The sequence below is a fragment of the Camarhynchus parvulus genome, chromosome 3, assembly GCF_901933205.1.
Source record: "Camarhynchus parvulus chromosome 3, STF_HiC, whole genome shotgun sequence".
NCBI lineage: Eukaryota > Metazoa > Chordata > Aves > Passeriformes > Thraupidae > Camarhynchus > Camarhynchus parvulus.
In genome coordinates, this window is record NC_044573.1 from 7351299 (window position 1) to 7364143 (window position 12845).

The 12845-nt window shown below is 38.2% G+C and overlaps 1 protein-coding gene across 6 annotated transcripts in view; it reads left to right on the top strand.

Annotated features, from left to right (window-relative positions):
- ENAH (ENAH actin regulator) overlaps positions 1 to 12845 on the top strand; it is a 91355-nt gene that overhangs the window by 38136 nt on the left and 40374 nt on the right. For all 6 annotated transcript variants that reach the window (XM_030946013.1, XM_030946014.1, XM_030946016.1 and 3 more), the window contains exons 2-3: positions 5880 to 6045; positions 7440 to 7617. In XM_030946013.1, coding sequence (XP_030801873.1) covers positions 5880 to 6045; positions 7440 to 7617 — 344 coding nt within the window. The remainder of the gene's footprint in view (positions 1 to 5879; positions 6046 to 7439; positions 7618 to 12845) is intronic.

Here is a 12845-nt window from a genome sequence, read left to right on the forward strand (position 1 = left end):
GAGAGATGAATGAATCTCTCAGTTATCAATCAAAAGTTTCCCAGGCACAGGCAAGTACAGGAGAGCTGCTAGTGAAGCAATCTGGGATTTTTCCCTCTGCATGGCTCTCTTGTTTGAGTTGGATCTGCTGGAAGGAGTCAGCAAGGACTCTTGTCCTGTGGGGGGTTGTAGTGTCTGAAGAAGAATCTGCATGGAAGCAGGTCAGATGAATCAGCTGCTCCTAAGTGAATCTTTGTTTAAAACCTAAATAGCAGGTAAATTCTGTCCTGGCTGGAGTGGGCAAGCTGCATCATTTGAAGTTGGGTACCAGTGCAGAGCACAGCTTAGTTCCCTCTGCTGTACCAAGCATGTGATGTTCCCTTGCCAGCACCATGTTTGACTGGCTTTTAGTAATGCAGGGAAAGTCGAGATTCTTCCTTCCCAGCTGAGGATGAGTTACAGAAACTTGACTTATTGAACTGCTGTGTTCCCCTCTGCAGAGCCCTAAAGGTTTCTATTTTTCCACACCTGTTGATGGTGTGGATGTCTTGTTGGCAGAAGGAGGAGAAGAATTGTTATACTCAGGCTCCTCTGAGATGTCCTTCTGGCTGAAGTGCTAAAATTCAAGAAATGAATAAAACTAAAGCAGCTGATTATGAGTTAAAAACCTGAAGTAACCCAAAGTTCTTCCCCTCTCCTCACTCACACCACCCCCATCAACAAAGCCAAGCCCTTTCCCCTACTCCCAAAAAATAAATATTAAGCTGTGTAATTGAGTTCAATCTGGAGCATATTTGAGGGCATAGGAAATATTTCTGTGTTAACTTCAAGATGCTAAAAAATAGCCTAACTGTTAAGCCAGATGAGCAACTTAGAATACATGGCAACTTTGTCTAGAGTGTCTGATTTAGTTAATAGGAAGTAGTGGTACAGTATATGTGGGATTTTTTTAGGTTTTGGGTTTTAACTTTTTAATAGTAAAACAGAGGACACACATTTTCACTGTGATGTGCCAGTTGGGGTTTAGGAACAAGCAGGAAAAATTACCTTGCAAAACACCACCACTAAGATAGAGAACTTTATATCTCCACCAGCATTTAGCTGCTTTTCAAAAATGTGTATTTTTAAGATGTTAGAATTGGAAATGTTTAGAGTTTCTTTCTAGCTTTGTGCCACATGGTTTGAAAATCCCAAACAGGCGTTTGATGAATCAGTGTCTCTTCCCATTCCTTCTGCCCTGCAAAGACTGCACATTTTAAGAACATGTTGTTATGTCTCTGTAAATTGAGAACATAGCAGGAAAAAAAACCAACCTGAATCACCAGAGGCAGTGGTAATGGGATATAATTTTTCAAAACCCTCATTGTTACATTACTGACAAAAATAGCAAAGGCTGAGCATCAGAGCTGTCACAGCTTTTATTAGTATATTTAAGTGACCTTTTCTTTGGCTGCAGTTGTGCTGTGTTTCATATGAGTTTGATCCTTGAAGTATGTTTATCCTTTTTACTTCTTGAGGGAGGAAAACCAAGCATCCACTTCTTGTGGAGAGGGAAAAAAAAATAAGGCTTAGGTCAGCAGAGTGGATTGGTGTCACTGTGCATTGAGCTTAAGAACTTGGGATGTGAAAGAACGAACACATTCCATCTGGGCAAAAGAGTGATGTCTGCTAGGGTTCAGTTTGCTATGGTTTTTGAGCTTTTTGTATGATCTCATCACTGGAGGAGGAAAGTATATTCTCCCATAAGAATAATCTTATACTTATGATTCATTACTACTGTGGTTTTTTGTGTGAGCCTTTTGAGTGCCAGACCTCCCCCCACTCTTCCACCCCAAATAAAAACCAGCCACCCTGCCGTTGGCTTTATATGGTATTGCTGTAGGTGGACTTACCCAGAATAATGGCTGCCTTTAACAATCAGAGCCTTGCATCTTTGTCTGGAGAATAACTCCTCCTAACATATATTTATCCAGCTATTTGTCAAGCTTTACATTTTGGGAAGAGAAGCTTTGTACACTTTGTCTCCTAAGGTTTGGTAAGCACTTTTTTTGCATGAATGTTCCCTCGTATGAATTTTCTGTTTTCTGCAAATAATTTCATATACTCTAGTTTAGTAAGTTGACTTGGGAACATACTGAATTCTCAGTTTTTCTTTGTTAATATTTCACTGTAGTTCCCCAGCACACTGCCCTAATAATCCATCAATCAGTTCTTGGAGCAGCTGTGCATTTTGGCAGTAGCATGTGAAGCTGGAGATGCTCAATCTCCCACATCCCCTAATCAACTCACATATTGAAAAGGTGCAGGCTAATCCAAGTCTAATGGTTTCTGGAACCATTACACCCCACCAGGAAGAGGAAAATTTGCAGATAGGCAAGTAAACCCAGTAGGATGCTTTTGAAGGCCTAATGACATGGTATTTTTCTCTTGCAACATAGCTTGGGACAATTTGTTTATTTGCCACCAGTGTAAGGTAATACGTAAAAAATCCGCATTTGTGATCAGACCAAAGTGACTGTGGTGCAGTGAATGAAGGAAGCCTTCCTAGCAAGCCCTGGGGACTGTGAGGAGCTCATTTATAAATACTGAGAGGGGTGAAGATCTGTTCACTAATACAAGTACAGCAGGGAAGTGTCATAAGCAGGAAAAGCAAGAAATACAATAAATTATACCATTCTTACTCACTTGGCTCTTGTTCTTTTGCACTGGAGTTCATATATATTTGTAGAATGAAGAGACTGGTTCAGGTTCTAGTAGCAGTGTGTATGTTAAAATCAGAATTTTCCTAGAAAAAGTTGGATCTTCAGAAAAAACCCTAAACCGTGTTTTTCATTAGACCTGTCAAAGATAGTCATGAGCTAACAGTGTGGATTTTTGATTTGGTGTAACCCTTTGAAGTTAATGGATTTCTAGTATGCTTTTCTTGTTTTGCATTTTTAAATACTTTATGGTGTCTAATTATAATGTACAATATACAATATTCAGATGCTAAACTATCAAATTGCCATTGAAGAGCAGAACTAAAGATTCTTTTCACTAAAGCTCATGCCTCCATGCTTTTCTTTTTTTCTTCATTTTAGAGAACTTATTACTAAGAGAGAGTAATTGAATAAATCACCCTTTCACCTGATAATTATTGAACCCTGGAAATAGGCTAGCATCCTGAGATGGTTTAATTTCTTTCTGATGGGGATCTTTTCTTTCTTTCATTTTTCCATCTTACTCTTGCAGTCTGATAAACAAAGTGCTGTGTGGTGGGAACTGTTGGCGGAGGGGGAGCATGTCACCTTCAGATTGATACCTGGATATGAAAATTACAGACTTGGAGCACTGAAATTTTAGTTACAGGATTTGTATGAAGTGAAGGCAGTAGGTTTATTATGTAGTGATTGAAAAGGTCAGCTGGAAATGGTTTGTAGTTGTCATTTTAAAAAGTTTGTGAGTCATCTCATATTTTTATATGAATAGGACTAATTCCCTGTTATGAAAATTTTTGTTTTAAATGGAACATGAAGCAGTTGAGATCTAGACTTGGTTAATACTTTCAGTTATAAGACATGGCCTGAGAAGTGGAACTAAAAATAGTTTAGCAGTTGTTAAAGAAAAGCCAGAAATTCAATTCAAGGTCATCTTATTTGCACTTGTGAAGAGTGCCACTTGAATGCTGAATAGTTCTAAAATGAATAGGTTCTTCTTCTTTATTTTTAATTTTTTTTTGGTATGGTATGTTAAATAAAATAATGTAAGAAGTTGTATAAACTTAGGCTGAATAAGAGCACCTGAAATTTGATGGTCTGTCCTGTTAAGTCCCCTGCTCACTGTACCATTACTCAGCCACTCTCTGCTTCTACCTTTGTTGTAATTGGAACATATTAGCTTAGAATCACAGTCTCAATTTTTAATAGAATCTTTTTTTTTTTTTAAATCTGTCTGGCACATGACTGAGTAGAAGTTACTTTTTGGCAAGAACTCTGCAAACCAAATCAGTATCTAGGCCTGTCACCTATGTTTTATTATGCCTGTGATTGATCCAAAGTGAAATATAGTAAAAATTTATTATGGGTTCAGAGGTTTTCCAAGTTTACTATCAGGCATTTTAGAAAAACCACTACTGTTTGTCATGTACTTTGTGAACAGTACAGAATATTTCTAGGTTTGAACTTTGAGATGTGTGCCAAAAATATCTAAAAATAAGGAAATCCAGTAGGTTCTTGCACTGTCCTCTTCTCAAGTGAGTGAACTGTATTTCACTGTGGTATATATCAAATGGGACTGCAAAATGCCTAAAAGCTGTACCAAAATTTATTTTCTTTGCATTTAGTCTTCCTGTTTTGAATGTGCTCCTTCAAGTCTAAACTATAAACTATGCTTAGAAAAGAAGCACTTCAGTTATGTATATTATTACTTTATTATCCCTAAATTGAACTAGGAAAAGGATGGTCTAATTAAAGGTTGTAATCCCAGTCTGATCTAGTTGCTGAATAGGTGATGGGGTTAGAACACTTGCATATTTAAAATTAAGAACCTGTTTCCTCATTTGATCATGAATCTGCCATGTGCATGAGAGGCATGATCTCAGTATTCTCTCTTCTCCATGAACCCTAAGGAGCATCCCAGTATGGAGCACTTTTAGAATTGTTAGAACAATGGAAAGTGTGATAGAAATTGATTCTGTTTTCTCAAAAATGTCGGGATTGAAAGTTAACAAAACAGCTGGATGTACTTCAGAATTTTCTTGTATTAGGAGATGTGAATAAGATACTGAAAAATCCAGCATGGTCTTTGGAAAAAAACCCAACAAACACACACTCCTCTTCCCAAACCAACCAACCAATAAAAATCACAAAAAACAAGATGGGTGGGGGAGGCATCCTGTCCCTCTTCCATCAAATATGAAGAAATAATCCTTTACTTTCCTATGTCTCCTCAGCCTTCTCAGTTTTCCAAATGTTAGGCCACATTCCTTGCAAGCCAGGCATCATGTGCTTTCTATAATGCTGGATGTGCTGGAGTGGTGTGTCCACAGAATCTGACTTACTGATAAGAAATCATTCCTTTCTAGTTTGGTTTCCTGTCTGCATCTGGACATTACCCCCAAAGACAACCTGCATGGTATCACACTTTCCTCTCCTAATAAATACTCTCTTTCTGGTATGGTCTGATTTCATGTGTTTCTTACATGATGACATTCATGATGTGCTCCTTTTTAACTTCAGGCTGTAGCTCAGCTTCCAGATGACTGGCATAATCAGGATTAGCTACCAATAGCAATCTCCTGATGAATTTGCACTTCCTCGTGATCAGTAGAACCTTTTCTCAGGGAGAAAATGTTACATCTGGGTGTCAACTGTTGTAAAACATGTCAAAACCAAAATGTGTTTCATTTATGAACTGATGAAATTTTTGTGCTGGACTTTATTCCCTGTGTTTGCTTTCTTGTCTATTTGTTAAAAGGTGCAAGGGCCTTCCAATTCTCATTTCTTGTAGGAGTAATTTCCACTGGGAAGTGTAGATTGTATGAAGCTGTGCAACTCCAGATTCTTTGCTCTTTGCAAAAAGCTTTGCCTATGGTTATGGCATTTAATGAAAATTCGTGGCTGGTGGTGAGGAAAAGGAGGGGGAAAAAAACTGTAAGGGGGAAAAAGTGCAAAAAGAAGAAGTGAATACCTTCTTGATCTCTTTTATTAGTTCTTAGGCCTGTCTGTCTGGACCACAGCTTTTCAGAATGAGCTCATAGAAGCAAAATCTCAAACTCCTGGTGGTTTTGTATTCAGAAAGGTGGAATTTCAGCAAGTTGCAAGGGCTATTGCTTTAACATTTTAAATTAAAACAACTTAACCAGAAAGATGATGCTTTGCCACAAGTAATTTTATTTTCTCCTCCACTTTGTACATTACCAGTGAACAGAGTATCTGCCAAGCACGAGCTGCTGTCATGGTCTACGATGATGCCAACAAGAAATGGGTACCAGCTGGAGGATCAACTGGATTCAGCAGAGTTCACATATATCATCACACAGGCAACAACACATTCAGAGTAGTGGGCAGGAAGATTCAGGATCATCAGGTGAGGAAATCTCTGAAAATTTAGAGTATTAAGTCTTCAGCAAAATTATGGGACCACAATTTAAAAAAATCGTGGTTTTTAACTGAAGTAGCAGAACTTCTATTGCTTTTTCCCTGTGAACTAAGCACTTTGCATACCCCCAAGGCAATAGTCCTTTTGCCATTCCTTCCTACAGATATCTATTTATAAAGGCTAGTGGTGTACACAGAAGTCATCTGGTTCTTTTTAAGGCAAAGTGGCAACCTGAAAGCTTCTCTCCCCCACTCTGCACTGTGAGCTGCAGCCTGTGTAGACACCAGCAGTTCTTTTAGCTCTTCCTACCTCATGGAAACTTGCATGCATGATGTCTCATATCCCCAGGTCATTTTGTTCAAAAAACCTTCTGATGTTTAGTAATGCTGATTATCTAGCACTTAAAGAGAGTGAGAAGGGAGTAACAGGGATTACATCTTTATTTCCATGATGAATTTACTGGATTGTGATTAAATAGCAAATTAGCACTCTGTCTGTAAATGTGCTCTGCCATGTGATACTTGGGATGGGGTTAAGACCTAATCTTTTGTTTGAGAAAAGCTTATATTTGTTTCCCTCCCTCCCAGCATTTAATGGAATTCTTTTAGTCTGTTTTTGGTCATTTATTACACACCTGAAGCCTAAACTGGTAACCCCCTGTGTGATTTGTTACTAAATATTTACTCCAAGTAATAAATGGTCTCTGTGCATTCATCTGAGAGTGAATCTGGGGTGTTTTTTTGTCCCATTATTCAGCAGAAAAAGGTGAGAGGATATAGTTATCCAAGTGCAATGGGATCTTCTTAGTGGATGGCTTGTAGTAAATGGTTGCCCTAATAGCTCAAATTTTCATCTTTTGTGTGAGCCACAACAATCTTGCAAAATGATACCCTGTGATCCGTAGTACAAATCCAGCAAACTGCTGCTGAAAGCCCAGCAAGCCAAGGGGTGCAGCAGCCACAGGGAGAAGGTGATAACTTGGTTAAAAAAGAAACCCAACAAATACCCTGTGAAATTCATGGGAAAATGAGTTTCTGCATTGCAGATGTGTGTTTCAGTAATCTCCTGCTGGAAGTCAGACACGTTGGTGTTACTGCATTTTGCTGTTAGGAAGCATGGCTGCATCTTTTGAAGTGAGAACACTTGAACTACAAAAATTGATACAAAATATCTCCTTAGTCCCCTTGTGTATTCCCACCACTGATTACACACAGTGTTGGAATTAAACTTGAAATGTTTTGTGCTTTGAGCCTTGTGTTTCACAGATTATGGGTTGTGAATTAACCTGTGTGGTGAAGGAACAAAATCTACACAAAGCTGAAAGTTCTGCTGGAACAGCAATTTTAAACATAAGTAAATTTATTTTTTTTTAATGATTCTAGGTGGTAATAAATTGTGCCATTCCAAAAGGGCTGAAGTACAATCAGGCTACACAGACCTTCCACCAGTGGCGTGATGCTAGGCAAGTGTATGGTCTGAATTTTGGCAGCAAAGAAGATGCCAACGTCTTCGCAAGTGCCATGATGCATGCCTTAGAAGTATTAAATTCACAGGAAGCTGGTAAGAGTCTCTTCACTTATTTTCTTCCCCTAAGATTGCTCAAATACAAAAAAATTCAAATGTTTATGTGTAAAAGTCTATGAGCCTTGTTTTTAATCGTAAATAAGCCTCTAGGTGTTTTAATTATTTGAATGTTTTGTCTGACTAATTACTGCTTCTTAACAGTGCTTCTCAACTCAACTGGCATCTCTGTAATTGCACTTCCTAGCAAGTAAATAAATTTACATATTTCTGTATTAGATACAGAAACTGCTGGCTTTTTTTTTTTTTTTTTTTTTTAAGGAAGCAAAACAAAAAGACCTGCCCAAGAAGCATAAGGAAGATACTTTTCAGGATTTCTAGAGACATCCTTGTTCCTGTTGTGTGTTGGTATTTTTGCTTCACATTGGTTACTGGTTTATTATAAAATTTTGAAGGTTTTTTACCTCCAAACTTTGCAATTCTCTGAATTTGCAGTTCAGAGACCTTGAATCCAGGGTTAACATTTAGATGAGCACATACAGTTTAGACACCAGGTCTATAATTTCATTTGTTTGAAGTTCAGGGTGACATAGGCTTTAAAATAGTGGTGGAAAATTCCTGGCTGTCCGTATTCTGCTGATATCTGTAACATATTCTAGGTAGGCTCTACAGCAAATTGATCAGTGTAACACTGTGACACACACAGAGGGAGTTTCTTTTAAAAGACTAAGAGTCTTTTGTGTTCTTGTAACCAAATAGAATTCTTTTGTCCTCATTAAAGTTTCAAGATTGCCTGTGTAACAAGAGATAGTACTTGTGTGCCAGTTTTCTTTCTCTTGTGTAGAGGAGAGGCTGTAGATAACTATACCAGGGCTGTCTCAGCTACAGCTAAAAAGGTGGTTTTATCAAGTTGGTTTTATCAAGTTGGTGTTTTTTCTGGTAGTTCTTTCAAGACTTACCTTTTGAAACTAATCTCTCTAGGCTGTGGATGATAAATTCTGTCGTGCTTGCATTGTTACACAACACAGGAGGCCAAAATAGAAATGGTAGCTAGAGTTAGGAGGTTCCTTTTTGCCTGCTAAAATAAGCCAGTTGTGATTCCCAGTCTCCTACCTCTCAGCTGGGTGTTTTCTCTTCTACATCCCTCAGTTCTGCTTTCCCTGAGGGTTATTCAGTTGTAAACTTTTCATGCATTCTGACTGTTCATCACCTGTCTCCCAGCCAGTATTTGGGAACATATGAAGTGTTGCTTTGTGCTCTTTTGATGAAAAGGCCTGATTGATGGTGATTACCACAGATTTGAGGGGTTCAAGTTCTTTCCCATTACCTGTACTTGAAGAATTTGTGTTTCAGTGTGTATATATGCATATACATATCTTTGTAGTTCAGTTTAACTCCTCATAACACTGAACCTGAGCTGCTAGAGAGGCTGAAATGACATAGGCAGGCATTGCTCATTTTTTAGTTAGACAGTGTGTCCTTTTTAAATTTTGTGCCTTGTAATTTGTCTAATGACTTGTTCTCTTGCTACTTTATTCAAGGTATTTGTAGGCTTCTGCATTTTTATATTGCTCAGTAGTAGAAATTTTATTATAAACAGAGATGCCACTTCACTTTGTAAAGACTTGGATAAAACTAAAATTCTATGACTGTAAAATTTCATAACTGTGTATGACTTATCACAGCCTGGTTGCTGACTACAGTGCTGTTGTCCTGTGGTTTGTTCTCAACAATTCTGAGAAGGACACGAATTAAGGTTTGTAACTATGTTTGAAAGTGACTGGGTTAACCTTTAAATATTTCTGAATTACAGCATTGTCACTTTGTTTCTCCTTGTTGTGAATGTAATGTGGTGGTAGCAGCAGGCACAAGTCGAAATGCTTAATTAGCTGCATCACAAGCTAATGGTGAGCGCAGGAGATAATTGTTCTTCCCTGGCTCCTGTCAGCCAAGGGCTGTGGTGGTTTCAGATGAGCTGTCACCTGTGGCACAGACAGAGAGGTGCTCTAGCTTCCGTCAAGCTGAAATAAAACCGAAGCTTCACATTATCAGCATTGTTTCAGCAGATGAGCAGTTTTGCGCTGCTGCTTCTAAAAAAAATTCCTAATAAGGCGCAGGGAATTGCTCTCTCGGCCTCATCTCACTTCCAGACAATGTTTAAAGATAAATGTTCATAATGTTTCTGTGTTAGGCTACTGTCAACAAGTTTTATCAGCTGGGAAGTTTGTCACTGTCTGATCTAGATATTACTTAGTTTTTCTGACTGTATCAGTGGAAGAAGTATCTTTCTGAACATGCTGCTTAAATAATGGAGATAGGTTGCCAAGTGGCTTGCAGTTCAGAAACCAATTAATTGTGCTCCTTGCTCAAAGCTCAGTGAATTTTGTTTCTCTGTAGCTGGTATAATTTCCTAAAAGTGCAGCTAGAAATGAATCCTTGGTGTTAGGTTCCCCCCCCCCCAGGATCTCTGAAATAGATGAATATTTATTTAGACAGGTCACTGGCTCTGAGGCTCTAATATTAGCTCTTCATTTTAGGAAATGGATTGCAGCTGCCTGTCTTTTATAAACAAATTACTCTTTCTGAAAAGGTGTTGAGAGGGTATGTGTCATAAAATAAACTTACACTGACATATGATGATCAATACATTATATATGATTAGTTTTGTTTCTTTCAATGTATCTGCTTGGGTTTTAAAAATTTCTAACCCATGCTGTCCTTGTTGGTGTTTGGGTGATACTGCTTCAAAAATCTGTACTTGAAGATGACAACTTGTCTCTATTGGTTTAAATAAATTGCTGTGTTTCCTAGTGTGTCCAAAATGGCATATAGAACCTCCAACTGAAATAAAAAGAAAGAGATCCTACATAGATAGCTTCCCTTTTATTATAGAATTGCATCCAGTTAAAGTTAGATTCTTGCAGTATCCTTATTTTCTGCTGTGCTTTCTCATTTTGGCAATTTCTTTTATTAGCTTGCTTATTTTATGTTGTATTTTATTCATAAAAGGAAAGCAGTTTTAATGTTAGCTGAGCGTACTATTCAGAAATTCATAAAGCTGCAGATGAATTTTAAATTTTATGCAAGGGTTTACAGAAATCTAAACGACTTCTGAGGGATATTAAAGATTAAGTTGTGTACATCCTTTTGCTTTGCAAGTCAGCTGTTGAGTATGGCTCTCTCTTTTTAAAATAAAATTAAATCATGGTCTCCTTCTCTTGCATATATTTGAAAAATGTCATTGATCTTTTAGTTGGCATCCTCAGCTGTTCTGCTGGCTGCTGGCAAAATTGGAGGTTGTTTAATTTAGGATCTCCCTCTAGTGGATCTGCTGGAGTCGAGGCACTGCTGAGCTCTCAGGGACAGGCTTTTGTCCTTCTGATGAGTTCAGAGTGCAGAGTGAAAATCTCTGAAGTTAAGAGCAAAGGCTTTACTGCAAGTGGCAGCTTTCTGCCAAAAAAAACAGTGCAGGTTTGTCTCAGAGGGCTCAGAAGCAATGGCAGCCTTATCAGAGAAACTGCTGCAAATGCTCTGCTGATGTAGGATTTTATCCTCTCCCTGTGTTATAGGACTGATCAAATGGACGTGTCAACTTCTCAAATGGTTGAACTCTGCTTATTTAAATGAATTTATTTTATTTTAGCTCTGTTCTGGTTTGAATGATTGCATTAGCAAACTCTATTTTTCTGCAGGCTAATTGGGCAGATTGTAGGCAACCAGCAAATCCAGAAGAGCAGGACAACACAGGACTGCATTTTGTCCTGGAATTTTAAAGAAATTTAAATAAAAATAATTAAATAAATAAAATTAAATATTGCAGATTCCTGCCCCACACTGTTTCAGAAATGCATTAAAAGTGAACCAAGGTTTTATTCCTGGCCCTCATTTGGGAAAATTTTGAAAGACTTACTACTCATTACATTAAATAACTGTTTGACATGGTCAAAAGTGACACCTTCATCAAATGCCAAGTGCATGTCATCGAGTTTAAGAGGTCACATGAAGAGGATTTCTGGCTCTGAGGCAGTGTGCAGTGTGTTCAGATATTCAGTAATTGTCTTGTCTGGAGATGACAGCTTGCTGCAAAGGTTTTGCATTGCATTACAAAGGAAATTTTCATATCTGCATTAAGTAGGGCTCATTGTTGCAATCAAAGTGGCTCTGGAATGAGAGAAGAGCTTCAATGAAGGGAAATCAGACAGCTGAGAATTCTCTGATGTGTGAGACAATGGATTATTTCTTTGAAGGAATAAGGTCACGTAAGGGAAGCTTGTGTTGGGAGGAACAAAGGAGCATCATACTCAGTTGTGCTGCAAAAAGCACCTTCTAGTTCAGCTGGAATCACTGTTGCTTTGTGTGGCATCTGTCTTGAACCTCAGGAAAGCCTTGCTAAGAGAATAGGAAACTAAGTGTGGGGTTTCTGGATGTGTGATTTGCACCTGGGGACGTCCTGGGAGTTGTTTGTTGCAGAAGATGAAAGCGGCAGAAGAACTGAAGCAAGGATGTCACAACAGTAAATAAGTCTATTTTCATTCTTTCTCATAGGATTACATAGATGTAAGATTTGTGATGCTTTTTGTAGCAGTTGATGCTAATCTGTAGCAGTTACATATATTGGTTCTTGAAAATATTTTGGAATGTTCTGGATATAAAGGCAAGGTCATGAAGGGCTTCAGTGCATCTGTTCTAGTGTTGCCTTAGATCAGTTTAATTCATAGGAAAATGGGGAGGAAGAAAAAGAACCAGAGGGGTTTTTTTGTTTCCAAGGTCTCATTATTTTATCCTTCTGACCTTGGAGGGGAAAAAGCCCCTGTGGTTCAAGTTTTTTGAATTCCTCTTGAATGAGTAACTCTAGAAGTTAGGTTGTCCAGTTATTAAATAAACAAATCTTTATTCACAGCTGTACATTAATGTGCAGTCCTTTCTCTTCCAGCAGAGATAGGTAATTAAATCCTTGCTGATAGAGGAATGCACTCAAATAATGGATTGAATAATTTTGTATCTTTGGGAAATGCAAACTGAAACAAAAATTGGGGTTGCCTAATTGGAATATATAGAGAGACTGCAGAAGACTGAAATGAGAGAAGTGTATGTGGAGCTTGGGGGGTGCTTTTCTTTCTACTGCTTTGGTTCATGTCATGCTAAAACTTGTTTTGGGAGAACAGAAATTCCACAGCAGTGAAGTAATGATGTACCTGTACTCTTAGCAAGCCTCTGGAACAGGCTGTCAGCACTCCCTGTCAGAACAGGAGTAACATGATGGTATT